This window comes from Epinephelus moara, chromosome 8 (genome assembly GCF_006386435.1).
Source record: "Epinephelus moara isolate mb chromosome 8, YSFRI_EMoa_1.0, whole genome shotgun sequence".
NCBI lineage: Eukaryota > Metazoa > Chordata > Actinopteri > Perciformes > Serranidae > Epinephelus > Epinephelus moara.
Window position 1 is genome coordinate 34,479,914 of NC_065513.1, and position 27,870 is coordinate 34,507,783.

Here is a 27,870-nt window from a genome sequence, read left to right on the forward strand (position 1 = left end):
CTGTATTTTGCGATTACTTGTTTGGTGGAAAAGCAGTGGGAAAGGATGTTTTGTCATTTCTGCGAACCACTTTAAACTTAAAATAACAAAGCAATCTAACAGTGCTGAAAAGCTCTACTTTAAGAAGATAGAACCTTCATAGGCTCCTTTTTTGTAGTGTCACCTGCAAAGAGTCACTTAAAAAATGACTAAGCCACACACAATGCCACCATCTTGCTCCTCCTGAGTTAGGCCTTCATGTCTTTCTGTGGATGCATAAAAAGGACAGGATACAGCATTGGAGGTGAGGCCTGTTCATTCCTATTAAAGCTGCTTAAAAAACAGCAGGCACATCTAAAACCGATAAATACTGGGTACTGGACAGTAGAACAAATACAAAAATACAAAAGCAGGTCCACACATAAGGTGCCCAAAACCTCACATGTAGTGATATGATTAAAATTTCCAAAAGGAGCAGTTTCTGGTGCCCGGACCTGCTTTTGTATTTCATTGGTGCATCAAGCCATAAAAGTTCCACTTCTCGGGTATAAAATTACCTAGATCTTCTGCATCATGGGGCCCATAGAGCAAGCGCACAATAGACTATTCCACAGTTTGACAACTGGCCTCAAACCCTGGCACTGTCCCTGGGAGCTTTAGTGGCCATGAAGCCAAAATAGTTTGGTTCCCAATATAAAACTACCTGGGTCTTCCACATGGGCCCATAGTGCAGGTGCACTAGAGACACCTGTTGGCCAAGCCGACTAACTTCTGGTTTAGCCAACCACTAACTTGAATAGAAATAAAATTATTTCGCTTTTCTAGACTTTTAAAATGTTATCGGACTGCATGGATCAAATTTTGATTTTGAAAGGAATCATTTTGTGGGTGGTGTGACGCTAAAACGCTTTTAATTTGTGGTTTGGTCACCATTTTCAAAGCCCTGGGCTATTCCTGGGGCCTTGAGTGTCACATGAAGTCCAAAAAATTTGACTCTGCATCCATGCGCCTATATAGTAAGCACTAGCACTAGATTTTACAATCTTCAGGACTTCATCAGTTAAATAAGGGCTATTTAAGTGTTTCTGCTAAGAAGCTGATTTTTGAAAATGTATCTATTGATTTGCAGAAGTCTCTGTCACAAAGTCAGTCTATGACAAAAAGTCTTTTTGGGCCCCATGGCGTCAGACGATAGACTTGGAAGTTGTAATTCCACAGTATGGCCATCGTATCAAATTGGCTTCAAGGCCTGGTGCTGTGTCTGGGGGCTTCATCTGTTCCCAGGTTCCCATTGTCTAATGATACATTCCTGTTCAGCAGTCATTTCACATACAAATGCAGTAGGTTTTGACAGTAACATTCATACGTGACTGACTATATGTGACGTTCTGCTTTCATGAAAGTAGTTCCTTATTTTCAAATGTGTTATAATCTGTAATATTCTGATTGTGTAAGGAAGTGACGGTATAAGTTCTCAATGTGACATGCAGAAGAAGAAACAGCAATGACATTATCTTTGCAGCTACACTTGAAAAAAATCCATTTGTTTCAGCAGAGCAAACAGGGATCTGTGCGACGCAGCGTTCGTCTGCTGGTTTCACAGTTTCCTCAGAGCTCTGATATTGATTTATGATCAAAGCCGATTTTTCTGTGTTCATTTTTCACTACGATTTGATTCGAGCAGCACTAGTACAGTGATGCTTTGGTCACAATGGCACTGGATAAAGTATGACATGAATCTTTGAATGGGAAAATCAGGGTAGCATCTAAATGTAGTGTCACAGCAATGGGCTTGTAGCTGTTGAAGCATTTTAGAAAATTCACTTCACGTCAACCAGTGCAGTCTAATGCATGTTGAAATTAAAGATGTTTCACACCTTTAAATGCCATCCTTCGTCACAACGTCAAGCTCATAAATGTGTTAGCAGAATTTCATTGAAAGACGATCACTTTTTTAATGTCAGCAAAGGTCAAAGGTGACATTTTTCTGGGATTCTTTGCTGCCTTTCTGTGGCACTCAGAGCATGTCACCAGTGTAGAGCTGAAACAGGACACTGGGAATTGTGAGCCACCACCGGGCTTATTTACAGACAACAACAGCTGCTTATCTCAAGAGCTTTTACCCAGAATTCTAGCCGACGCAATGCTGGTTCAGATAAGGAGAAGGGAAGAAAGCTGGACAAATCTGTCTCCACTCCCCAGTTCAAACAGTCATTCACAGATTCCCCCAGCTCATTCAGTGGGATCTATTTGGGGTTTGGTTGGTGGCCAACAGGTTAGGATAGGCTACATCCTGCCATAAAGTATTTAGGAGAAATGGAAGGACAGAAAGGTAAGCAAGGTCATGCAGCTACCTCTTTTATAATCCATTCATGAATAAAGCAGGACAAAGGACTACAAATTTTCCCCAGGAAGTGATATACATCATATCGTTTGATGCTGCTTACTGGAAGGAACTGACTGGGCCGGACTCTCAGCATTAATGTAATTGAGTGTTACCTCATTGTGCTAAGCCTTATAGCAATCCCAGAGGATGGGGGCTCCAGGAGGGGGGCAGCATCTGTTCAAACAAGAGAAGTAAAAAATGCTAAAGAAAATCATCAGGGGGGAAGGATAACAGTCAAGTAATGCAGCAACATTGTTTCTGCCAAAAGAAAGGGCGGGAGGGTGAAGAGGGGTAAAACAGTTCAACCTTTGTAATGGTTTCTTTTTATGTTTGGTCAGCAGAGCGACACTGATTTTTTTTCTGTTTTTTTGTTGTTGGACTTGTTGGAAGCTGAAGACATCCGCCTTTGAAGGCCTACACAAAGCTATTTGATGACCAGAGATCGTCTTTTATGTGAATATCTCTATGTACAGCATCATGAAAGGGGTTCATGGGGAGAAGAAGGCGAGCATTCATGCTTACCACAACAAGAAGACTTTTCATGCGGAGGGTAAATAATTTTGGACAAGTTCTTCGAACTAGTGTTTGTTTTCCCTACAAATCATTCATTGTGTTCGGCACATTTTGACCTCCACAAGAAAAAAAAAAAAAAAAAAAAAAAAAAGCACAGATAGCTTTTGGGTTGCACTTTGAAGACGTAGCTAAAGTGCAAATGTGCCTCAACAGCAAGCACATTTATTTGGAAACAAATGTCCATTCATGAGTTTGGGAAAGAAAGTATTCTCTGAATGTTTCATACATTCTGCACAATCAGCTTTTCAGACTCGTCTGTGATAATAGTGCAAAATGGGTTACGTGTTGACTCGTGGGCTTCACATTGTGTTTAGGAGCAATTTAAAGTCACCATCCTCACACGCCCAATAATTAAGATAAGAGTTCAGTTGAGAGTGAACTCACTTGGTGAGCAGAATGTTGGTGTCCAGTTAAGAGGAGTTTGACTGCAGACACGCTCACAACTTTAGCGTAACCTGAGTATTTTTCAACCTGGAGCCTTTTTACCGCATTTTGTGTCAAAGTGACTAATTGAGACATTTTTTTGAAACTGGCCCAGAATTGAGCAAGTGTGCTGCAGCCAGCAGCCGTGAAACAGGCTGCACTGTAACCATTTGGTCATTTGTGCACCCAGTGGTGTGAGGCAGTTATGATGGGCCCCAGTGCACACTCTCATGGCAGGCCCTATAGTGCATGCTACAGTGCACATGCTGTCTCGCCACATGATCAGAGACTTGTCACTGGATAACATCAACATACATTTTACCCAGCAATCATCATTGCGTATCTGCATATAACAAAAAATACCAAAGAAAATAAAAAATCAAGAAGTTATTAAGTTAATTTAACAATTTTAATAGTTGATTTATAGTTAAAGATTACGCATCACATTTTTTTTAATAGATGCTATTCACTTTTTTTTTTTACAAAAGACAAAAAATATGGAAATGGGTTTGCCTTTTCCAAGGGCATATATAGCAAAGGGCACTGTTTTCATTTTAATGAGTGTTCCTCTTTGAATATATAGCAAAGGGCACTGTTTTCATTTTAATGAGTGTTCCTCTTTGAATACAGGCATATTTTCTTTTCTTTTTTTTTTTTTTTAGATTTTTTTTTGGCATTTTTGCCTTTAATTGACAGGACAGTTAAGTGTGAAAGGGGGAGAGAGAGAGAGGGGGGATGACATGCAACAAAGGGCCACAGGCCGGACCCGAACCCGGGCCGCTGCGGCAACAGCCTTGTACATGGGGCGCCTGCTCCACCACTAAGCCACCGACGCCCCAACACAGGCATATTTTCAAGGTGGCAAACACTCTCTGTCCGGGCGCCCCACCTCACGGACCCCAGTGCAACCACACTGCCTGCAGTGTCTACATTTATGGCCCTGTGTACACTGTCAGTTTATGTCCACTAAATGTGCTTGCTACTGACAGATTAAATATTCTGACAACATTATGGAAAGGATCCTACAGAGACAGACCTCCGTGTTGAAGAGCAAGTTCGTTTTTGTTTAACCGACAACAGCCCTGAAATTGCTATCGGCAAACCCACCAGACATCATTTAAATAAACAATTATTTTAGTGTGTATAGAGTCAGCATATTCTCACACCTAACTGGGTGAATTATATATATATATTTATATTTTTTTTAACTAAACCAGAGTTGGTGATGGTTGGGACAGTGGGAAGACAAATCAATATGATTTTTGTGGTTTTGTTTGTTTGTTTCTCTCGACTTTGAATGAAGTGTGCATTGATGATAAAATATGCAATTTCAGGGCTGTTCCTGAGGTTAGATGATAAATAACACACGCAGTATGCAAACATGTTCTTCAAATTACCATTTGTTAGACTGTATTCATCTGCAGCGCTAAACAAATAGGATGGCCAACGCCCTGCCTCACAAAGCTATCTGAGGTTATGAATGTGAGTCAACGAGGCAACAAGGATAATAGAGGTGTGTTTGAATTGAGATAATTACTAATATGATAACTGAGAGTCTGCAGTCCTGCCATCAGCTTTGTGAGGCTGTACTTAGACACGGCGGTGCTCTGAGCTAAATGCTAACATCGGTATGAACATTCTTGCTGTGGCCCAGGATGTTTTGTTGCAACCTGTCTGTGTTTTTCCACTGGCTTTTAGGCTCCAAACGTGGGTGTTTTGTAGCCACCCATCGTGTGTTTCCACTGGCTTTTTAGGCTCCAAATGTGGGTGTTTTGTAGCAATCCATCAGTGGGGATAGAGCTATGAACACTGGTTGTTTATCACTGAGACAGAGGTACAACAACCAATATCCCCAAAAGTTTTTTTTGTGCCTAAAACTAACCACGTTAACCACAGCAGTGTTGAAAACTGACCTTTCAATGCTACTAAATTGCATTTTACCTTACTACACTGGGATCTGTATCAACTTAAAATGGTACAGTTTTAACCTCAGTTTTTGTCACAAAAGAGCTTCCAACTCTATGTTTAAACTATCTCAGAGCTGCATGGCAATCATGACCAAATGAAGGCAGCTTTTCTCAAACATGAAATTGTGGAGAAGTGGTATTTTTACTTGACAGCAACAATCTTCTGTCTGTAGTATGAAGTAAATAAGTAAAATCCAACCACATCGTCCGCCAGTCACATTCCATCATCTGTCCTCCCTATCTCACAGCTCCCTCCTTATATCAACACACAGAAACAACATTAACTCTTTCTGTAAATACTGCTTGACATGGTAAGCGGTGTCCTCCACCCCTGACGGCTGCACCATGGTGGAGCCTGGTACTGAACATTAAGTCACGGTACTTTGGAGGCTGAGACAGTCTTTGTAAGGCCACAGACTGATATAGAGGCATAGTTGTGGGAGTGGAGACTTGTGAGGAGTGGCAGACCTTTTCACTGGAGGTGATTAATGCAAACTGAGCCATTAAGAGCTATGGGAAGTGTACACTGCACTGAATTTATTTCTGGGTTCAACCATTCCTGGCTCTCCTTGGAGAGGATCACAGTGACCGAAAGAACTCGCTGTGCTGTAGCAGACAAAAGAAATGTTAGGTAATACGAGAAATCCGGGATTCAGTGTCCTGTACTTAAACCACACTACAGTGGTGAAAATTAAATATTCATTCAAGTACTGTGCACGAATAGAATTTTGAGGCACTTTACGGAAGTATTTTCATTTTGTGCGACTTTCTACTCCACCAATTTCAGAGTGAAAAATTAGACTTTCCACTTTATTTATCTGACAGCTTTTCAAATTAAGATATTACATTAAAAAATGTATTATAATCTTATGAAATATGTTAAAGATTAAACTTGTTGCTCTCAGTCTTGGTGTGTTATTTTTAGTGTCACTGATAGGCCGGAAAACAGGTTAGTAAACAGGAGAAAGCAGCATGGAGACCTGTGAAAACGTTACACTGGTTACTTCTTTTTATATATCACTCACTTATTGAGTCTCTCTCTTTCAAACTTGGTGCAGACTAATTTGGATCGGTGTTTGAGCACTGCTTGGGCGGAGACTGACAGTATTCTGTTGTGGCACATCATTGTATCTCACCGTATCATTGTTTTGTAATTGTATCACTTCCAATAAGAGCCAGAGCCGATAAATACCCACGACTACAGAAGAGTCATTTGATCCTGGAGTGTATTCCCCTTGTAACCTTGCCCATTACATTAAAAAGCCACATGTTAGCAGGTTTAAGTGGGTGTTTTGTGCAGTGGAAAATGGGCTATAGTTTCATTTAGATAACGGTTTGAGGCTCAAAGAGGAAAAAATATCCAATAATTCACAAAAAAGCACAGACTGAAGAAAAGTCAGAAAAATGAATACAAATTTCTGAAGCAGAAACAAACAGAACGCCAGCAAAATGAACAGAAACGGTCGCATTTCAGCAACAAAGCTAGAATCAGTGTGAACATTAAATAAGCAAATCTATCTGAGTGCCTGCTGTTCATTTTTGGATCTTCGCCACAATCCTAAACCTCTGCATATGGTTCAAGTTGTTTGCCGCTATTTTTTGTCAAATTTCTGAAGCACACCTCACTTTTGTGTGCCATTATCATTTCACATCTCCAGAAATTATGGACCAATATAAAGTCATGGAATCAGCTCCACTTCAACCAGCTACAACAGTAAAATCCTACGAGTACCTGTTAATGCATCAGTAAGCTATTATCGAGAAATGTGACATATCACTCAAATAAATATTTGACCGGTTCAACCTAAAAAAATTAAGGTAACAATTTGCATGCATTTTTTAATTAGTTCCAACTCCAGTATTATTGAGTAAATCCTATGTGTCTCTTTTAATCTGACAAACTCAATTAGTTTAGTACGACCAATTTGCTTTGACCTCGAAAAGTTCAATTATGTTGAGTCAACTTAATATTTATCCAAAAATTGTGTTGATATTTATTGGTCGAACCATTTATTTAAGATATTCTAACTTATTTATTCTAATTTCATCCTACTCAAAAAATGTTTTTGTTAAAATGATTCATCAACTGACTAAGACAAGTTAATGAAACTAGCTGAATTTTTTTATGATGAAAACTTCATTATTTTAAGTGTTATCCACCGACCCTGTAAGTCATTTTTTAGAGTGCAGAAACAGTATTATTTCTTGTATTAGAGTATTTTTACATTGTGGTATTGGTACTTTTACTGAAGTACATGATCTAAGTATTATTCTACCACTGATACAGTAAACCTATAACAGTGCAACATAAACATCCCATGCTCTGCTCTAAAGAACAATCAAGGTATTTCTTTGTCATTGTACGTCTTGTATATACTTTCTCATGGCACAACTTTCTTGATTATTTACTCAGCAGAGGTTAAGTGATGGACTGACCACAGAATTCCTTTGTCTACGTAGGTGTGGTTCATTTCCCACCATTCAACTAATGTGTTTTGTAACAGGAGACAGGGACTCATTGTTTCTGCAAGGAGCCACAAAGTGTTAACTCAAGAATTTGAGGAGACACTGCTAAAACACCACATTACAATGGCAGAAAAATAATACTGTTGATCTCCATATCAACATATTCTGAAACAATGTTCGTCATGATTTCATTTTTTTCCACGGTGACCCGGTTTAGCCCTGCTGTCCCCAGGCTCCAGCGGAGAGTTATGCAACAATGTATGCATTGTTGAACTGGACATAGCCTGACAGAGCCAGCCCACAAATTTACTTCGCTCATTTAAATGTGAAGTGAAAAGTGAGGTTGCAGAATGCACTCTGGCTGGACGATGGATCACAGTAAACAATGACAGTAGATTATGAATAAAGCCGTGCAGAGGTACCAGGGATGGTAAAAGTTTTAAATATGAAAACAGAGGCCTACATGGAAGTCTTAAAAACACGGTGATATTATCTGGCTGCAGTTAGTCGATTAATCAGGCATTTCATTGACAGAAAAAGTGTCATCTTTGTATCAAGCAAAAATGGCAAATGTTCTCTAGTTTCAGCTTCTGAATGTGAGAATTTTGCCTTTTTTTTGTTTCATATTTATAATTATAAACTGAACATCTTTCATTTTGGTCTGCTAGTGGTACAAAATAAGCTATTTTGCTAAGCTATTATAAGATATAATCCTCACATTAATAAATATTTAAACTGATTGTTAATTGTGCCCATTTATATCATCATTTTTAATAGTCGTATTGGGACACAGCCCTATTGCGGGAAGGAAACGAGTTAAGAGCCACTTAAACAACACACAGAATAACTATAGAAATAAATAGGTATATAAATAGCCTCATCAAGTAGGGTCATGACTGTTTATGTCCTGATTTATATGTCTGTGTTTGACTTTTCTTGTTTTAAAACAAAGGAAAACATGAAGGAAGTAATTTTTATTAAATCTGTTATTATATTCTGCAGGTGCAGGTTGTTGCGGTCCCAACTGTGAATAAAGGTCAGGGAAATAAATTTGCCTATAGTTGACAGGACCTTAACCATAAAACATTGAGAACACCGAAGAAGCTGGGAGACCTGTCGTGCCACACCTGTGTGGGATCCTGTACAGATAGCGTGTTGGGAGGTTTGCACATCCTCTCTGGCGTATTGTTTCTTCAGTTGCTCAACATCCTTAAGGCTGTGAAAGGCTGTTAAAAATGGCAGTAAAGTTCATTTCACTGGGAAGCCAGCGTGCTGCCAAACCCTCTGATTTGACCATAAACAAAAACATTTCCTGTGTATTACACCAGTTTCCCTCAATTGTACTTATCCTGCTGAAGAGACGTAGAAAGTCTCTGGAGGAAAATTAATGTGGTTCCATTGCTTTGTTTTGATATTATATTGTGCATGTGTGGAATAAATAAACAAAAACGATGAATGCACATCATAAAACAAATAAACAAAACTAGCTTTCCTTGAACTTTTCTGGATAAGATGAATGCATATAAAGTGTTGAAATAACTAAACTATTAAAGTGACGTTGTGGATTTTTTATGGATCAGTTTATAAATATGGGATTTGTTTTCAAATTGTTCAAATTCACTCCCTCTGCTGTGACCACATTAAGCATATCAGCAGTTTGCATGTGTAAACTAGATACGGTCCTCCACATCCTATTATCTACTCCCTGATTTTTTTATTTTTTTTTTTCCCAAAGGGGCTGAGCCTTCCCAAGTCAGGCCATCTTCACGCAACCATTTAGAGAGCTGTTTGTAGACAATGAGAGATTACCTAGGTGTCATATTTCAATATTTAGAAATCAGGTAATCCTTCTTAACAGGAAAGAATGGTACGGTAAGTAAAACCTGGAGTACACAAAGTTTCAGGCATTTCCTCACTGCAATCACGCAGATAGATAAGAACATGGCAAGGAACAAAACAGTTTCTATGGGCACGCAGGCCACATTACTGCTGTCGGATAAAAAAAAAATGCAGCTTAGAAGGCAGCTTTATTTATAGCTTGAGCACCATGTATGTTTGAGTTTATCCAGGCAGGAATAAATCACTTATATTAACTTAAGAATGGCACATTTTTCCCATTCCTCAGAAGACCAGGTAGCTTTTAATGCGAGGTAAAAACATAAAAATAACCACAAATAGGCTTTGTTCAATGACTGCAGTTTGGTTCACTGGTCTTCTCTTGTAAAAAGCTTATTTTAGGTACCTATATGAGAACACCAGGCCCAAGCTGGTAGTTTCACAGCAAGGACACACACTAACTGCAAAGTTGTTGCAAAAATTCAAGTCATCAGTAAACCAGAAAGGGGAAGCAAAATGCCTGACCTGACAATTGGAATTAGCAGGTCACTGTATGTCACCCAGTCTGACTCAAGTATGTGGGAGAAAGCTGTTAAAACACTTCTCTGGGAGTCACATGAGTGAAGTTCCACCTTCAGTAAGTTGGAAATTCCTCAGAGAAATGGCACCGCATTGACGTGATGTCGTCATGGGTACGTTATCCATTCATACTGTAGGTCTGTGTTGCTGCTGCATCATGTCAGTGGCTCAGAGTGGTCCTGTGACAGCACGAGGAATCTATAGGCCAGAGGAAGAGGCTCAGGACGACTGGAGCGATAAACAGACCCATTCACAGGCTACAGAAGCTCATACACATACATCATGCTAAGGGCTGCTGGGGTTGACATATATGACATGCAGTTATCTGCCCTTTCCATCAGCTAATGGTTTCTTTTCAATGTGTTTTTCCAAAGCATTAAAACAAAGCTCTTATCAGAAGCTATTAGTGCTCTCAACACTGTCTTTAATTTAGTAAAAACTGAACAGGTGCTATTGCTCTTACTGCTCCATTAACAACAGGATCTTGTAGGCAAGTTATGCAAAATTTAACATGGGTGTACAGTGAAATAAAGCTGTCAAGTCTCAAAGTTGTATTCAAATGTCACAGTTTTATGGCTGCACTGTAGCTGGCTGTGTCGCTGGCAAACAAACGAACTGCAACAGCGCATTAGACAGTTCACTGACTGCATTGAAACTGTTTACTAAGTTAGTTTGTTGCTATAAATAGGGATCACCAGTGCTGAAAGAGAGGAAACAGTAGCCCCTCTGTCCCAGCAGTGATTTCCCTGGTGTTTGAACAGCAGGAGAGTCGGGGGACCTGAACTCGGGCTAATTAGCTAATTCATCGGCCCTGAAGGGAATGACATGTGATTAGATACAGTCAACAACAATCACTTTTCTATGCGAGAGATGTTGTCATGAATTTCTGCACGATCTGAGCAGCTGCACACGATAACAGCAGGAAAATATGTGGGGAGTAAACAGCAGTAAGTACAGTAAGAAGAAGAAAATCAAAAGCAAAGGCAGACAGTTGAGCACATTAAGCAGTGTGGTGGAATATAAATGTGTCGGCTACGTTTACATGAATACTGTCCCTAACTACACATTTAGATAGGCTACCTTTATTTAATTGAGTATTTCCTTTTTATTGTACTTGATGCCGGGCGAATATTTTGCTTTGTACCCCACAACTTTTTTGCAGATTATGGCTTTACATAAAAAGATATAACAGTCGTATAAATATTAGAACAAGTGCACAAAAGTAAAAAAAACAAAAAAAACAGCGACTACATTGAAATTATGTGTATACAGTAAAAATAAGCAGTGTTGGGAAGGTTACTTTTGAAATGTAATAGGTCACCCTATTAAAAATGTAATAAGTAATGTAACTTTTTTAAATACTTCTTCAAAGTAATGTAATTTATTACATTTAATATGTTCTAACAAATGTTTTAAATTGGGAAATAAGGCTGAAAACTGTCTGGAAATAGGCTCTGCCAAAATGAGACATTCCTGATAACTCCACATGAAGTAAGTCACATTCACTTTTTTATTTATTTATTTATTTATGTATTTATTTTTAAATTATTACATCTTGTAGCCAGTCACAATAGGACAGGCCCTGATCAGGTCGTTATCTTCTGCAACTGCCTGTTCCTCTAAAGGTTTTATGTGTATGTAGATATCTGTATCTTACTTGTGCATATGTATACTTTTGTTCCTCTTTTTCTTTTGTAATACTGTATAGCAGTTTATGTTGTTAAAAAAACACTAAAAATATGTTTAGAAAATAAATATATAACTGAAAAGAATATAGTCAAATGTAACCCCTTTGCAATCATCAGCCTTTCAATAAGTAACTGTAATTCAATTACATATTTTTTCTCAGTAACTGTAGACATGTAACTAGTTACTGCCCAACACTAAAATGTTTATATTAATATAACACCGGAGTACATTTATTTTTGATATTTTTATAGTACATTTGGCTGATAATACTTGCACACGTTTACTTGAGTAAAATTTCCAATGCATGGGTTTTACCTGTGGAGTATGTTTATATTCTGGTATTAGGCATATTATTTAAACAAGGGGCCGCTATAGTAAATCTTCCACCCCTGACAATTAAATATTTTTATTTACAGTGATTTCAGATGATGGTGGCATGGGCACTGTTCAGGATGGCATTAACTAAACAAATTCTCTAACAAGGAGAGCCCCCTAGTGCTCAAATACTCACACAGTAGGGTCAAACTAGAGGAATTTTGACTCATTTTTTAGGGATTATAACTTCTATAAATGTGCTCCTGGTTTGTGCTCTCATACTGTAAGACTAAATAAACAGGTTAGCTTGCCTAAAACCATAAAACAACTATAACTGTCATTTAAACAACACAACAGCTGTCACCACATAAGTAAATACTAAATAAATGTGCCTATAAGTTATCAAATAATGTTATCACCTTTCATACACTTCGCAGTCCACTGTATAAAGTTGCTCTGCACCTAGCCGGGTTAGGGACTGTTTACTGTGATGTAAAAAGGGGGAGACATGTAAGGTATTTTTTTAAGCACAGGGAAGGGACTTATGTTTTTATTTCGGCTTAGGGGAGGGGCATATAAATTCAAATGGTTGCATTTTGTAATTTTTTTTTTTTACAGCAGATTTTTAAAGAAAACATCCATTCCACACCTGTCCATGTTTTCTTTACAAATTGCCAAAATTCAGGGTGCTGTGTGGCTCAGTGGGGAGGGTGAGCGCCCTGTGTACAAAGACAATGTGCAAGTTTAATCTAATAACAATTTTGTTTCCACTAGTAACCCAGGGAGGCGCAAGGAAAAATAATTGTAGCTTCAGGGAGGATCAATAAATAAATAAATGAAGTCACACTCTAGTCACCACCCTCCTTTGACAAGTAGAGAACAGTCCCTTAGCTTACAGGAAGAGTATTTATCTATTTTGGGTTCAAGTTTATTCCTTTAACAACAGCCAACTCTATCCGACTGTAAAGACTGTGTTTACGCATTAAATGTAATGTAAAACGATTATTTAGCGTCCATTTTGTTTATCTGAAAATCCTCCCCCTCCTCCTCGGCTGTTGCCATAGTTACCAAGTAACAAACCACAGGTCGCGAGCCTGTTAGATTGTCACGTTGGACGTTATTACAGAAAAAGAGCTTTTTAATCTACAACGATATATTAATTAATAAATAAATAATAGGCCTGCTGATAAGGAGGGATGGAGACCAATAATACACGGCCTATTTTCCCTTGGTAAGTGACATTTAACCTCGTCTGTGTCACCATTTTGACAAAATTATAAAACTAGTTGAACAGTTGTTTCTTGTTTGATAAGTAGTTAATGTAGTGCTGTGTTAAGTAGGACTTACTTACTAATACAAAATATAAACCACCAATTAATCAAGTGTATTATCACAGGTTCAGCTCCCAGCTCTAAAAGCTTTCCATCATTCCACAATAAAATCCCTCTATTGCGAAAAATGACATTGCGTACCCTTGGAATTGCTTTATTTATCACATTTCAACTCATAGCCTTATTCACACTGACTAATCCAGCTGGAGACCCAAACGAGCAAGAGAGCGACACTGCTTGCAGCTTTAATTACTTTTGGTACTTTAAGTAGGCCTGTATTTTATTTTTTAATGCTAATACTTTTGACTTTTACCTAAGTATTTTTTTTTTTTTTTAAATATCAAAGTATTTTTACATTGTAGTATTTGTTACTGTTACTTAACTACTTTGTGTACCTATCAGTAGTTTAATACATAACTGCATCACATTATTATAAACTGATATGAGGTACTTCTATTTCTATTCTATGTTCCACTACTCCAATATTGTTTGGAGACAAATATTACACCATTACTTAGGTAAGATTTTAAATACAGGACTTTTACTTATTTTTATACTGTGGTATTGCTACTTTTTCATACACAAAAGATTGGTGTTCTTCCAATCTTGAATAAAGACTTTTACCTGTGACAGTATTTTTACTTCTATGAATGCATTTTCCACCACTGATTTATTATTGGCAATGCCTCATTGTTAGCATTAATTTTAGCTAATTTAACTACTTTGTGTAATTAAGGGTAGTTTCATCCAGAACAGTACATCACATTATATAAACTAATTACATATGTTTTGTATGTAAATGCTTAATTTGCAAAGTCACCAACTACAGCTGTGAATTTAATGTAGTGGAGTGAAAAGTTCAGTTTCCCTCTGGAACATAAGTATACAGTAACATAAAATGCAAACAAGTGCCTCTCAATTTTACTTTAGTGCAGCACTTGAGTGATTGTGCTTTTTACTCTCTGCTACTGATGCAGACACTGCCTGGCATACAAGCTGTAATTCAGACACTCGAGAGTCTCTGTGTCTTCCACTTGAGGATTTACAGTATTAATATATGTAAATGTGATGTTTTATCACTTCCAGCCCTTCATAGCTTCATTTTGCTCACCTGAATTGAACCTGTCTGAGGACAGAGAAATAAATGGAGATGAGGGGAGGTGACAAATACTCAGAATTCACAGGAGCAGCAGAAGGGAGAGGCAGAAATAGATAAGACAAATATGTTACAGCATATCACTGCTGGTATGTACAGACTGCTATTTAAAATGGTCACTGAGCTGCTTCATTTAGACCTGCAGTATCTGTGTGTTCATGTCAACAACCAGTGGGATAATGTACTTTAAGGTTTAAATACCTTTGAGATGAGCCCTGAATACTCTGATATACAATAAAACTCATCATTAGCCTGGTGTTAAGCAGAGAAGCAGAGTCAAAGAGACGAGAATAACAAGAATACACAGTCAGTATTCTGAACTCCTCAAACATATCACAGGACAAGAGATATGTGTAATGCTGATCGGAAATTTGGGACAGAATCAAGTGCTGTCAAGCCAGAAACATTATCAGCAATTGAGATGACTGAAGTAGGAGTATAACTTTATATCAAGATACCATTATCTCCTGCTGAAGTCTGGAAGAACGTCATTCTATTTATTAGGGGTTCATGACATTGAGGTTCATATGGGTGCATCTGTGAAATGTTTTTGTTGCTGTAATAGGCTGTCTTCCTGTTTTTGACTGTTGTTTTATAAGTCATTTGCTTAAAAAAATAAATTCTGTGGATAAAATAACCATTTAGCATTGTCTGTTTTTGCTTGACAAATACAGATACCCCACCCAATCAGATCTGCCCCCACCATTGACTCATTGAAGTCCAGACTCAAAACCTACTTTTATTCATTAGCGTTTCAGCCCCCTGCCTCTTACGTATGCCTTTTTAGCATTTAGTTGGGTTGAGTCAATACATTAATGCAAAAAAAATCTTGCTATAGTAGAAGTAGCTAGTCTTTACAAATGACAGCAGTTGTCCTGAACAAAAGCATCCCTAACATTCTGTAAAAACATTACATTATTGTATAAAAAACATCCTAACTTAACAAAACTTGTATGTGGTTTGCAGTCAGCACAGTCGACCTACAACTAATAGTAACTATGCAAAGCTTACACCATTCAACTGCTGGAAGAAAACACAGCATTTCATTGCAGATTGTGACTTAAACTAGTGGAAACAAGTAAAAAGTAAGTGCAGAAAACTGATTTAGTTCCTTTCAGGATGAAACTGTCACTTGACGTGAGTTCAAACTGCACTGTGATGCTGCAAAATATAACATCACTGAGAGCTACAGGAGGCTTCTTTGTATAAGCACAGAAAGACATGTCTGAACGTGTAACCAGTTTTTATATACGGTTCTATCCATCCCAACAGAATAAACCCAATTATGATAAACAACACAAAGAAACGACACATCAGAGCAGGCTGAATTACTGTCAGGCCCTTGGTAGAGAATACAAATGGTCTTATCTTCTCCTTTTACGTCAGAGATACAACACAGTGACTGATCTTCAGTCAAGTACAAGCCGAGTGTCCAACTGGCAAAACATAAAGGAGGATATAAAAAGACGACTCAGAGAGCAACGTGCATGTGGTTGAAATAGAGATGCACTTCCTGCTTAAATATGGAAAAAAGATCCAGGACGGTGAAATTCTGCTGAACTATCATGTAAAATAAAAAAACAGTTCTCCTTCATTTTAAAATCCACTGAGATAAGGAAAACATAGCCTTTTGCAGTCAGATATATGCCGTCCTTTAACTGAGTCTTAGGTCAAATTTTAATAATTGTTCATATTTTATGTTGTGGATTATGGTGCACAGTACTGTCTGCTGTTTTGTGTCTGATAGTAACCCTGGGGCGAGGCTTTGACAGGATACACAGCTGATACTGCAGTTTGCTTATTAAGTGTCCTTGACTATTATTATCCCTAACTTGTCTCCATATTGTTTCAGCTCATATTCAAGTATCTGGAACTGCTTTTCTTTTTTGTGTTAATTCTCAGGTACAAGGAGAGGTTGCAGACCAAGTATCTCAAAGGCCAAGCAAACAAAATTTCCATGGTTGGCAGTTGTTTGCGTTTTGCAAATGTGAGCCTTGACGACTTCAATGACTGTTCATCCATCTTATCCGGGGACCAGAAAGGTGTCTCACCGGTTATTTTCCGTGACTCTCCGAACCACAACTCCTGGCAAAAGCCTAGAAAGTGCATCTCAAAAGAACAAGCCTGCTTTTCAAAGCAGATGATCCAGAAGCAGATTCGCAGAGAATATGTGGCTGCTGTGGAGGAGAAACTCAAACAGCATCCTCTGGCTATGTTCCCGCACTATCAGGATCACATGACCCCAGAGGTAAGTGGAGATGACAGCAGTGCCAGAACAATGACAAGTTAAGAGTTTGAGTTGAGAGTTGTCGTTTTTTTTTTTTTCTCTACAGTTATTTGACAAGGTGGTATCCGTTTTGGACCCAGACATGAGTGTAAACAGCGCCTCTGCACTTCCTACGCCCACAGGAGACCATGTGGAGGATTATGAAGATGAGGAAAACTGTACAGAGCCAAGAAAGGAAGACCTGGACAGAGCAAAACAGGAAACTTCTGCCAACAAAATGCAAGCGTACTGGCAATCGGATTGGTAGCATTAATAAAATTGTAATTTTTTTTTATTTATTTGGTCCATCCAACAAGTAAATATGAAGATTCTGTCTACTTTTCAATCACTTACAGCAGCTCTGATGTCCAAAATCCAAGTCCCAGAAACCCTTATGTTCTACACATGAATAAAAATGGTACCAAGAAAGGCAGGACGGTCAAAGTGAATAAACTGAGCACCCACGAAGACATGAAATCAGCTGCCAAACTTTTCAGCAGATGGTTTGCCTCCCCAGTAAGTCTACTACACTAAAAGAAACTGAAAAGACAAAATAAATGTCACTGTTTGTCAGACATGAAAACCAATATAATGTTAAAACGATGATACAAGGGACTTATGTTTTGACTCTTGCAGGATGAAGACACAAATGTCACTGATGCTGCATTAGTGGGAAGTTTCGACAGTGGCCTTCAAGACTCTTCATCACCAACAGTTGCAGGGCAAGAATAAAATCCTGTCACAGCCACAAACAGGCAGGACCGATTACGTTTCAAAACCCTCTGAAACCAATAAGGTGCAAGAAGAGAAAGGTTCACAAATAGCCGCTGATTAGAAAAATCCAAGAAGACGCATGGGTAAGACACACACAACATGTCTGAGGAGCTTTTGCTGGATCCAAAGAAGAGATAAAAGGAGGACGACTATGTGAGACAGTTGGTTTGTTGACAGAATGAGGAGCTGAAACAGATGTATGAAACCTTAGCTGTGAGGAGTTATGTAACCCACAATAGACTGTGACTGTCAAGGCTAAAAGGCAAGACTATACATTCAGAGGGGGGGGGGTTCAGAGACCTGTGTGTGATGTTTTCACAGCATTTGTATACAGGAAATGCAGTGCGAAACCGCACTATAAGAAGAGGAACAAAAGGACAAGTCTGTCTGAAATACGTCCTCTTTTTCTCACTGCAGTTTGTGTGGGTTTGTTTCAGTATACGAGGAAACATGGATGATTAAGCACTGTGTGTAAGCAGAGGTTTTATGTTTAATGGATGCCTAATATTTACCTGAACAGTCAAAATAGATGCTGCATTATCGTTAACTATTCCTCCCTATTCTACAAGCTTGTTATACTGTGGGCAGCCATATAGACAAATATATGATAAACCTACGCTATGAAATAACCACTCAACTGCTCATGTTTCTTTAAAAACTTTATTTAAACAATAAATTACAAAACTACATCTGATTAGAAATCATCTTTTAACACTTCATCTGGGGAGGCTTCGAAATAGAAAAGGGGCTTTCTGAAAGACAAAAAAGTGAAGTAATTGTTATAAGGTGTGGGATTACAGAGAGTATGATTAGTCAATAACATTTACACAATTTTAATGACATCAGTTTAGTGAGCTGCTGAAGGACACATGTAACGAGGAACTTTACTATTGCTGAAATAGATTTTGTTGCCTCATTCCATCCTGAAGCCTCACACTCATGTGCTATGATATTTCTTGCTATGCTGCCGTTGACGTGAGGGAATGTGAGGGAATGTCTCTCTGTCTTATTTGCTATTGTACAACTTTATTAAAGCATTTCAATTTGTAAATGTTATTCAACTCTCCCTTTAAGTTAATATGTAGTATGATAAAGTGATAAACAGTATCTTGAAGAAAAACCCACAAATGACTCAGTCTGTGAAAATAAAATATCACAGAAATACACTAAGAGTGGAAAGGACATTTACATTCAAATGAACACAGCGGGATGGTTAAGGCAACAATTTTTATGTGTAACAACCGTAGCAGGCTAACTTCCATATGAACAAACTGACTTGCAGCAAGTCGTGAAGTCACTGAGGTGAGGTTTTGCAGTAACGACTGTCTCTGTTTCCTTGCTACTAGAGATGAATTGAGGGTTGCTGAATTTACATAACAGTGTCACCTTCTAAGAAAATTAACTCATCAGGGTATTTGTTACCATAAAAACAAACAACATTGCAATTTTCTTTTGTGCTAGTGAAATGACCATGGCGAACAGTTCAATGTCCTTTCTACTCATTCTATCTCTATGGTAAATATGATGCACAATATTAACAGCTTACTGATAAGAGGGGTCAGCCTCAGGTCTGCTGTGTCTCACTGTCAGCTGTTTGGGTCAGAGGTCAGGAGAGAGTGGACAGGTGATCTGCGGCCCAGCGAGAGTATGTGCGGGGAGGATGTGTACCTCGCTGCTGGACTTGAAATAACACAGCCTAGAAAGGTCATTATATATATGTTAGAGAACTGAATATGGATGTTGGCAAAGAATCCATCATTTGTTGTATTTAGTTTGTCTGTCCTATGCAAGGCTGCAACTACATATTTTATTTCTTGATTTATTATTTGGTCTTTAAATGTCAGAAAATAGTAAAAATACCAAGGTGACCTCTTCAGATTGCATGGTTTGCACACCAAACAATCAAAATCTCGTAAAAATGATATAAAACTGAGAAAAGCAGGAAATCCTGATGAAACTAGTTGCCAGATTTGCTTAAGAAATTCCTTGAGTGGGATGCCCAGTAGCTCACCCTGCAGAGCAGGTGCCCAACATACATGGGATGGCATGCAGCAAGGGCCGTGGGTTGGAATCAAAACTACAGTCGTTGCGGCAGGGACATGCCCTTTGTACATGCGGCGCCTGCTCTACCAGGTGAGCTAATGGGTGCCCTAGTGGCAGATTTCTTTCAGTTGACAGACAAATTATGTTTTAAACACTCACATTTATAAAAAGGAGTAACAAGAAACTGAAATTATTTTGTTGGATTGCCTGAAAATGACGAAGTAGTAAAGAAACTCACTCTCACTGAAGGATTTATTGTGGATCGTTTTCCCATTGAGCTCAGCTGCCTTCAGGAAGTGCGGCTCGCTGTACACAGTGTATGCACAACAGACATATATTACATCACATTAAGTAGCCTGCAGCACTTTGCGGTGTCATGCATGTTGCATGAGGGGTGAAAGGTCACGTGGGTAGATGGTGTGAGCGCCTCCTTGCTCAAAACATTCAAATTTTTTGAAATAAAAAAAAGATGGGTTAAGTTTGCTCCCTACCTGCCACAGGTTTTTCTTCTAAATCTGGAGGGAGCTTTAACTTCTTCTGCCTTGTCAGTCCTGCTGTAGGTGTATGGGAATATTTAAACGTACAGTGAGACATTACACATATTACATTTCATAACTTCAGACACAAACAAGTTTCTTGAGCTCATCTTTTTTATGATATATTACAGTAAAAGCAGTGAAACATGGTGTGGTCACTGAAACAAGTCATGTATGGTCCCCCTCCCCCTCCTCCTCCACTCCAAATGACTTAATAGCATCACATGATTTTCATCTGTGAACCTAAACTAGCCTAAGAGCGAAGCTAATCCTTGAAGTGTGTGGGAACAGAGCCAGACGTACAATGTGGTTCTGTGCACTCTCTCCGGCGCTGACCTCCTCCTGTTATCTGTGTGTGGTCTGCGGTTCTCCGAAATGACTCCTCGCAGCTCCTTGACGAGAGACCTGAGCTCCTGGGCGGGGCTCTCCTGCTGGAGGAGGGAGAGAGACACTGTCAATTCACTGCTGTGATGTCAATATTATAAATAGCTGGTCTGATTGGCTTGTATTTGAACAGAGAAACATGAGAACATGAGACAGTATTACAAATTTCTGTAATTCATCAATTAGCAACAAGATCTTTTATTCTGATCTCAGAGCCGAACAGTGTTTCACTGAAATGATTTGCGGTCAGGTTTCTCTCCTTGCCACAGGAATGTAATGCTGTGTATGTTTTTGATTTAAAGGCCTAGCAGATGTGCTGAGCTTGTGTCTGTGCAGCCAAATAAACAATGATTCACACATGCACTTGACTGGCTGGAACCGTAGGAGACAAGCAAGATATAAGGAGTTCCTGGCTGTACCGTGATCTGGGTGTTGGAGGCGTGCTGGGAAGAGGGTGGAGCAGTGAGTGCAGATGGGAATGGGGAGTCCAGGTCAGGTGGAGGTAAATTCAGAGCTGTGCGCAAATTTTGACCTTGGAGCTCCTATACAAAAGATAAAATTGGTTCACAGTGAGATTTGTTGCTCAGCTCCCTTTAAATATGTGAGTAAATCTGACTAGATTAAGACATAACTATCAAAACATGCATGATGAAGAGAAAACAGCAGATAGCATAAAGCATCTACATTAAATATGGTTACATTTTCAGGTATGCATACTGTATACAGAGTGGAAAAACCCTCTTCCTGCTTCCAAAAAGACTCTTTGTCTGTAATAAACTCTACCTTCAAGTCCAGGGTGTGTTGGAGTTTCAGACGGAAAAAATCCTGCTCCTGCAGCTGGATGAAATCTTGACAATCTGCAAAGCTCTCTGACATCTTTGGGAAGATACAGAGAATATGAAACGATAACACAAACAGAGACAAAGCAGGACATATAAGGGTCTTTTTTTTATCTGAATATATACTAACATTTTTGTTTTGTTTCAGAGGGAGATAACTGTTCAGAGAAAACAGAAAACAAAATTAAATGAGAGTAATTCTTGGAATGAGAAAAAGTTATTCAGATATTGTTTCTGTTTTAAAACTGTTGCTGATCATCAAACTATTTTAAATACCTTTTCTAACAGGCTTTTTCTATCAGTATCTATATTGGGACATTGTATGCTTTTATTTGATTTTATTTGAATGAGGGGGGAGGGAGATTGGGTATGAAATGCAACAAACTCGCTGACCAGACATGAATTGTGGATGTTACAATTCCAAAAGTGGAGTTGTATGAGGTTCTTATGACCATAATCAGTGTATTATCTGTACTAGATGGTGATGGTGGTTGGTACATCCCTGCTTTACCTTGCTGTCAGACAGCCCTTTCTGACAAGGAACTGAAGCCCTAATATTGCTCTCTTTAAAGCCTCTAAACTCCATTGACAGAAACTGTTAACTGTTCCTTGCTGGACACAGGAGATGCCTCGATCAATTAGTTCGTTTGTGTTAATGTGTGACTTTTGTGAATCTGAATTAACTCTTAAAAACACCAAAGTCGCATGATAATACAAACAAACAAATCAAGGCATTGTCCCGAGTTCAGTGAGCTAAAATTGCTGTTTTGTCAATGGAGTCTGGCTTTTTAGAGATCATGGATAGGTTTAACTTTCTGTTGAGCTCCCTGTCAGAAAGGGTGGTCTGGCAGGAAGAAAGAGGTTAAAACATTCTAAATATAGCGTACACTTAAACTGATATTGATTTTTTTAGGGGGTTAAAACACATTTTTTTGCTGCTGTTCTGACAACTACCTTTATAAATGTGGTTAAAAATATGGACTCCTCTGAAATATTTTTTTGCCTCTAAAACACACTCCTCATGCCTGCATCGTGTTGGTAGGTCATACTGAGTGGTAGCTCTATTTGTCAGGACAACGGCCCCGTCCACAGCAGTACATTTCTTTGCTTCTGTGGCAATACTCCTGCAAGCTTCTCTAACCTGAGAGCGTGTAGACCAATGTCAACTCTATGTAATACACTGACTGTGGATAACACAACCTCAGTGGATAACAACCTCATGCAACCCTACTTCAAAAAGTCTGAACTATCCCTTTAACCTCGAGGCCACCAACACTTCATTGTTGAAAAACATCAAGGATTTTTTAATAAAATTTGGTGCGCACTATTTCGACTTCAAACTTAATATGTATTTCGGTCCATCATCCACTTATCAGGCTTCTCTTAACAGCAGATATCATTAGGTTGTGATATAATGACTAGAATACAGTGTAAATGTGCTTCACCTTGTGAAGGATTGCCTCCAGCTGGCTGATCCGCTCCCTCAGCTGTTTATCTTTGGAGCGAAGGGCCTCCAGCTCATCGCCAAGTTGTCTCTTCTCCTCCCTGACGAAGGTAAGCTGCTGGAGCTGACGCTGGTTCTCCAGGCCCTGGTAGCGCTTCTCCTGGGTTGGATGGACAGTCAAAGGAAGAACGGAACAAACGGTGCTGACATGTGAAAATGCATTTGAATTCAGCATTTTTTGTGAAGTCACTGTTGAGTGGTCATTGCTCACTGTTTCACCTAAGTCGGAGCTAAATGCATATCTAGAAGTTAGTTTTTCTTTTTTGTATGAGATTGAAGACATTTGGATGTCCATGAGCTAAATAGCTAACTTGTCAACAGCTGAGATGCCAAGTCTGCTGTTAAGGCATTCAAGAATAATAATAAAACAAAAAACAGTAACAAAAATAAGCCAGCAGGCAGAAGGTAGCAGATATTTTAAGATGGTTTGCATATGATCCAGAATTCATACCTAGTAAACATGACAAAAGATTTACAGATTGGATCAACAGTGGGCTCTTATGAATCAAGGTATCATAAGGGGTTTTCAGGAGCTTAAGGACAAATTTAATTTACAAAATCAGGACCTTTTTAGACACTTACAGATTAGTGATTATATTAATAAAAAAAATAAAGAAAAATTTGGCCACAGAAAATGAACTACTCCAAATGTTTATTAGAGCATATGAGAATGAACCTTATGAAAAGGTCATGTCAAAACTGTATTCAAGCCTTCCACAACTAAACAAGGAAAATACATTTAGAGTTAAAACAAGGTGGGAAACTGAGGGAAACCTGACTATCACACAAGGGGAATGGGAAGAGATACTCAGACAACAATGGAAAATGGAGAGAATTTGGTTGGAAGGATGTTATGCGTTACTTTTGTGATCCTGCCCAGAAAAAAATCTTTCTCAAACCAAACGGATTGTTGGCGATTGTGTGGGAACAAAGCAGCAAATCACTTCCATATCTTATGGGTGTTCCCTTCGGTCACTCCCTTCTGGACTAAAATTCATGGTATTCTTGAAACGGTTTTAACGACCTGATGTACCTGATTAGACTGGAGGAACTTGAATGAAGGAAAAAGGACAAATATCTGCTAAGAATACTATTTGTGGCATGTTGATACCTCTTCTAAAAACCAATAAAAAGAGAACTAGAAAAAAAATGCTTGTGAATTAAGTTAGTTTTTTTTTATTTTTATTTTTTACCTGGTACAGCTTGTCCTTAACCTCCTCTAAATGTTGGATTTTGCCCTGCAGGGAGTCGACCTGCTGTCTCCTGGCAGTGATCTCCTTCTGCATGTCCATGGCTACCTGGAGGCCTGAGGCGGACACAAACGGATCAGACAAAGCAACAAAGAGTCAGAAAAGGGCAAAGAGGCGATCAAGCAAGAAAGAACATCATATCAACAGCACATCGTAAATCACAGAGCTTTAATCTTGGACAGGCTTTGTACATGTCAAGAACACATGTTCATGGTTAGACATGTCAGATTGTATCTCTCAGAATGGAATACAGTGGAGGAGGATATATTAATTTTTGCACTTTAATTGAACTATTCTAATATTCCAATCCAAAGTAAATCACTTTTATCTGTCTACTTGATCACAAATTGGATGTAAATCAAAGGATGTTTCTTTGAACATGAGATATTTTAATTAAGTCTCAATTAAAATCACATAATGGATCCAACCATGTCCGTCAGCTCCTTCCAGTGTCCTCAGGGTGCTCTTGACCTGGTCCAGCTCGTCATGGGCGCTCCTTAGCTGACTCTGAAGCTTTAGCACCGCACCCTCGTGCTCCTCGTTCCTGCAGCTGTGGAGCCGTTGCAGCTCTTTGTGCTCCTCTGAAATTGTGTCCGCACAAACACACGCATCACATCCAGAGAGAAACGCACTTAAACACACACAGTGATAGAAGGGCTTGGTTGACAATGAAAACATACCAAACATGGTTCTTTGTTTTGTTAACACAGCAGGACAAGAGGATCATTTGATTTGGCAAAAAACTCTGAAAGCTCTGAACTCTTTCTAGAAACAGCACTGTGTAATTCCTGGTGAATGAAAAGGTCTGGTTACACTAGTGTGCTGCTCAGAGGTAACATACAAAAGTCTACATGGACTATTATATTGTGTGGTAATTAATAAACAGCATGGTATTATCCAGGACTACCTAAGAATACTGTGATTTTAAAAAGGTGGCAAACTGCTAATTATAAATGAATCACAGTTTAAAAGAACAGACTTAGAAAGGTGAAGATGGTGGAGCTGTAATTAAATACATTTTGGACAATAGTGTCTCAAATAGTTCCAAAGCATGGAGTAGGAGGAAAGAAGTGACTTATAACAGACAAAAGCCTCATAATTTATGTGGATTACAGACTATAATTTATTAATTCATGAAATGAATCAGACATACAATGTTTTAAGAAATATGAACTGTTAAATGTAGATTTTGTTGCACTTGGGTTGTGCTCGTTCATATTTGTACATCAGTCCTTTCAGGATTTTGAGGTGGTTTTTTTTGTATTGCTGCGGTCTAAAAGTTGCAATGCATGTTGCCATGTTTTTGTTTATTTTTTTTTTTTTACAATGAAATCGGTGTAATTAATTAAAAACCAAAGGCTACTTGTTTCAGTGAAAATAAAACCACGCTGTTCTGAGCGTTCTACTAAACCTCACCAAAAAGGTTGAATAAAGCTCCCACATCATGTTTAAACATTTTATTCCTTTTTTTTTAATCACACGTGTGCACACGTACACCTAAACACACTATTTCTAATGCGTTTCTATCACTTTGTGATTTATACTCAGCACTTGCAATGGATGCGGATGTAACAGCCTCTGTCATGGTGATTTTACTTATCTGTTGACCACGCGTTTCAGCCATTCTGTGTGTTTAGCAAAGTATTTGTAAATCACTGACTTCTGTTTATGCTCCACCACAATGATGCACACAGTGCAAAACTGTTTACCCCAACTTTCGTGCAGAACATCATGGAGTTGCCTTGCACTGTCTTTAGCAGTAATTTTTATTGATAAATTTGAGACATTCGTGTGGCATCTTCACAACCAAAAAGCTATGTGTGGTGATACATATTCAGTAAAGCTCAACTCACTGGTGAGGTTGAGTAACTGCATGCGCAGGACGTCCAGCTGGATGGTGAGCTGCTGTTTCTCCAGAGTTTCCTCCTGGACACGCTGACATTGTTCAGCCACAGAGGCCTGTAGCTGCCGCCTCTCGTGCTCTGCAGCAGCCAGGTCTGACTTGTGTTGGTCTAACTCAGCCTAATCATCAGGAGGAAGAAGAGAGACAAAGAGCAGGAGGTTGGTGGTGGGGTAAAGGTTTACTTAAGTCATATAATGAAACATTTTGATTAAAATTGATAGTTTCCCGCCTTGCTCCTGACCCTGTGCTGCCGAATCTCCAGCTTGTGCTGGTTAAGCTGGTTGCTGAGCAGGCTGTTCTCCTGGTGAAGGTTGTCGATAGTGCGGCTGTGCTGCACGGTCATTTGGAAGCTGCTTTCCATCTGCAACCTCAGAATATCCATCATCTTCTCTCGCTCATCCAGCTTCAGCCTCAGAGTCTCTCCCTCTGCATGCAGAATCTGGCATTGGCTTTGGGCCTCTTCCAACCTGGCAAGATGCTGGAAAAAATCAGTTTGGCTTCAGTTTAATGAGTCATCAGATTGGGTGCATAGATACCAGATCATGATATATATATACTGGCAATCTAAATGGTTAATATTATAAACCATAATAATCTCCTATAGAACATTACATGCTGGGCTTCCTGCTGCCTGAGCTGCATTTCCTTGTTTTTCTCCTCCAGGGCTTCCTGGGATTTCCTCCCCTCCTGGGCCCTCTGCTCCAGCAGGGCCTGTAGGATGGTTTTCTCTTCCCTGGCCGCCTCCAGCTGTCCTCTCAGGACCTTTACCTCCTCCTGGAGCTCGGACTGCTGCTGCTCACCGCACCTCTAGAGGATAAAGCAAGACGCACAGTGGGCTGACTGTGTTTAAATAGGACAAAAATAATAATCTTTTGAAACTGTGAAGAAATATGATCTTGACAGTGCTGGAGAAACTGGCTCAACATTTCATCTTGTGGAAGTCTTGGATGGCTGACTGGCCATGCATGCTCTGCATTTAAATAAACACTTCTGACCAGGTGTGCCTGGTTGGTTATAAACAGTGTAGTAAGTCACTTAGTAAAAAAGCAACCAAAATAAATCATTAGTTACCTGTGACTTTAGGACAAAGGCATATGCCTGTTAAAAACATACATGGACTGAGGGATCACAAGGTAACTCGAGCTACTTTCGAGCTACATTCCAATAGATTTTTGTATTGATCTCTATTTTCCTACAGTGCCAATAATGTACTACATTTTCAGCCTTTTGGTCCTCGTGAGAAGAGAAGGAAGTTTGACACTGCTCAATCTGAATGTCAAGGTGCACATCAGGGTTGGGGAATATGAACTGCCTACTGATGATAGGCCTAATCTATAACCAATAGAGCATTTGTGCACCAATTTTTGGCGCATCAGTAATCACAATGGAAAGTGAAATATTTGTTAACTGATAACCTGTAATTGCTCAAACCAACTCACTAGCTAACTAACCACTGTGGCCTTTTAAATGATCATATACAGTCAGGTCCATAATTATTTGGACAATGATACAGTTGTCATCATTTTGGCTCTGTACACCACCACAATGGGTTTTAAATGAAACAATGAATACCTGCTTAAAGTGCAGACTCTCAGCTTTCATTTAAGGCTTTTTTCAAAAATGTAGTATGAACCGTGTAGGAATGACAACCATTTCTTCACACAGTCCCCC

At 39.0% G+C, this 27,870-nt stretch overlaps 2 protein-coding genes across 9 annotated transcripts in view; one reads left to right on the forward strand and one right to left on the reverse strand.

The window, feature by feature from the left end:
- The first annotated feature begins 13,300 nt into the window (after nucleotides 1–13,300).
- Nucleotides 13,301–18,245, forward strand: zgc:158260 (uncharacterized protein LOC571389 homolog). 2 transcript variants are annotated; one of them, XM_050051464.1, is made up of 5 exons: nucleotides 13,301–13,444; nucleotides 16,603–16,948; nucleotides 17,034–17,230; nucleotides 17,323–17,482; nucleotides 17,603–18,245. In XM_050051464.1, the coding sequence occupies exons 1-5, from the start codon at nucleotides 13,410–13,412 to the stop codon at nucleotides 17,696–17,698; spliced, it is 834 nt and encodes a 277-aa protein (XP_049907421.1). In that variant the 5' UTR covers nucleotides 13,301–13,409; the 3' UTR covers nucleotides 17,699–18,245. The 2 variants fall into 2 exon arrangements, with proteins under 2 accessions (XP_049907421.1, XP_049907422.1); XM_050051465.1 differs by having other exon boundaries at nucleotides 17,034–17,212.
- A 141-nt stretch (nucleotides 18,246–18,386) lies between these two features.
- Nucleotides 18,387–27,870, reverse strand: part of LOC126394562 (coiled-coil domain-containing protein 158-like) — a 16,542-nt gene continuing 7,058 nt past the window's right edge. For 5 of the 7 annotated variants that reach the window (XM_050051455.1, XM_050051452.1, XM_050051457.1 and 2 more), the window contains 13 exons: nucleotides 26,812–27,006; nucleotides 26,441–26,677; nucleotides 26,150–26,318; nucleotides 24,725–24,877; nucleotides 24,240–24,352; nucleotides 22,988–23,146; nucleotides 21,487–21,579; nucleotides 21,123–21,245; nucleotides 20,623–20,750; nucleotides 20,275–20,337; nucleotides 20,022–20,089; nucleotides 19,287–19,436; nucleotides 18,387–18,492 (listed from right to left, as the gene is read on the reverse strand). In XM_050051455.1, coding sequence (XP_049907412.1) covers nucleotides 19,327–19,436; nucleotides 20,022–20,089; nucleotides 20,275–20,337; nucleotides 20,623–20,750; nucleotides 21,123–21,245; nucleotides 21,487–21,579; nucleotides 22,988–23,146; nucleotides 24,240–24,352; nucleotides 24,725–24,877; nucleotides 26,150–26,318; nucleotides 26,441–26,677; nucleotides 26,812–27,006 — 1,611 coding nt within the window. In that variant the 3' untranslated portion in view covers nucleotides 18,387–18,492; nucleotides 19,287–19,326. The remainder of the gene's footprint in view (nucleotides 18,493–19,286; nucleotides 19,437–20,021; nucleotides 20,090–20,274; nucleotides 20,338–20,622; nucleotides 20,751–21,122; nucleotides 21,246–21,486; nucleotides 21,580–22,987; nucleotides 23,147–24,239; nucleotides 24,353–24,724; nucleotides 24,878–26,149; nucleotides 26,319–26,440; nucleotides 26,678–26,811; nucleotides 27,007–27,870) is intronic. The other 2 variants (XM_050051454.1, XM_050051453.1) reach the window with 2 other exon arrangements.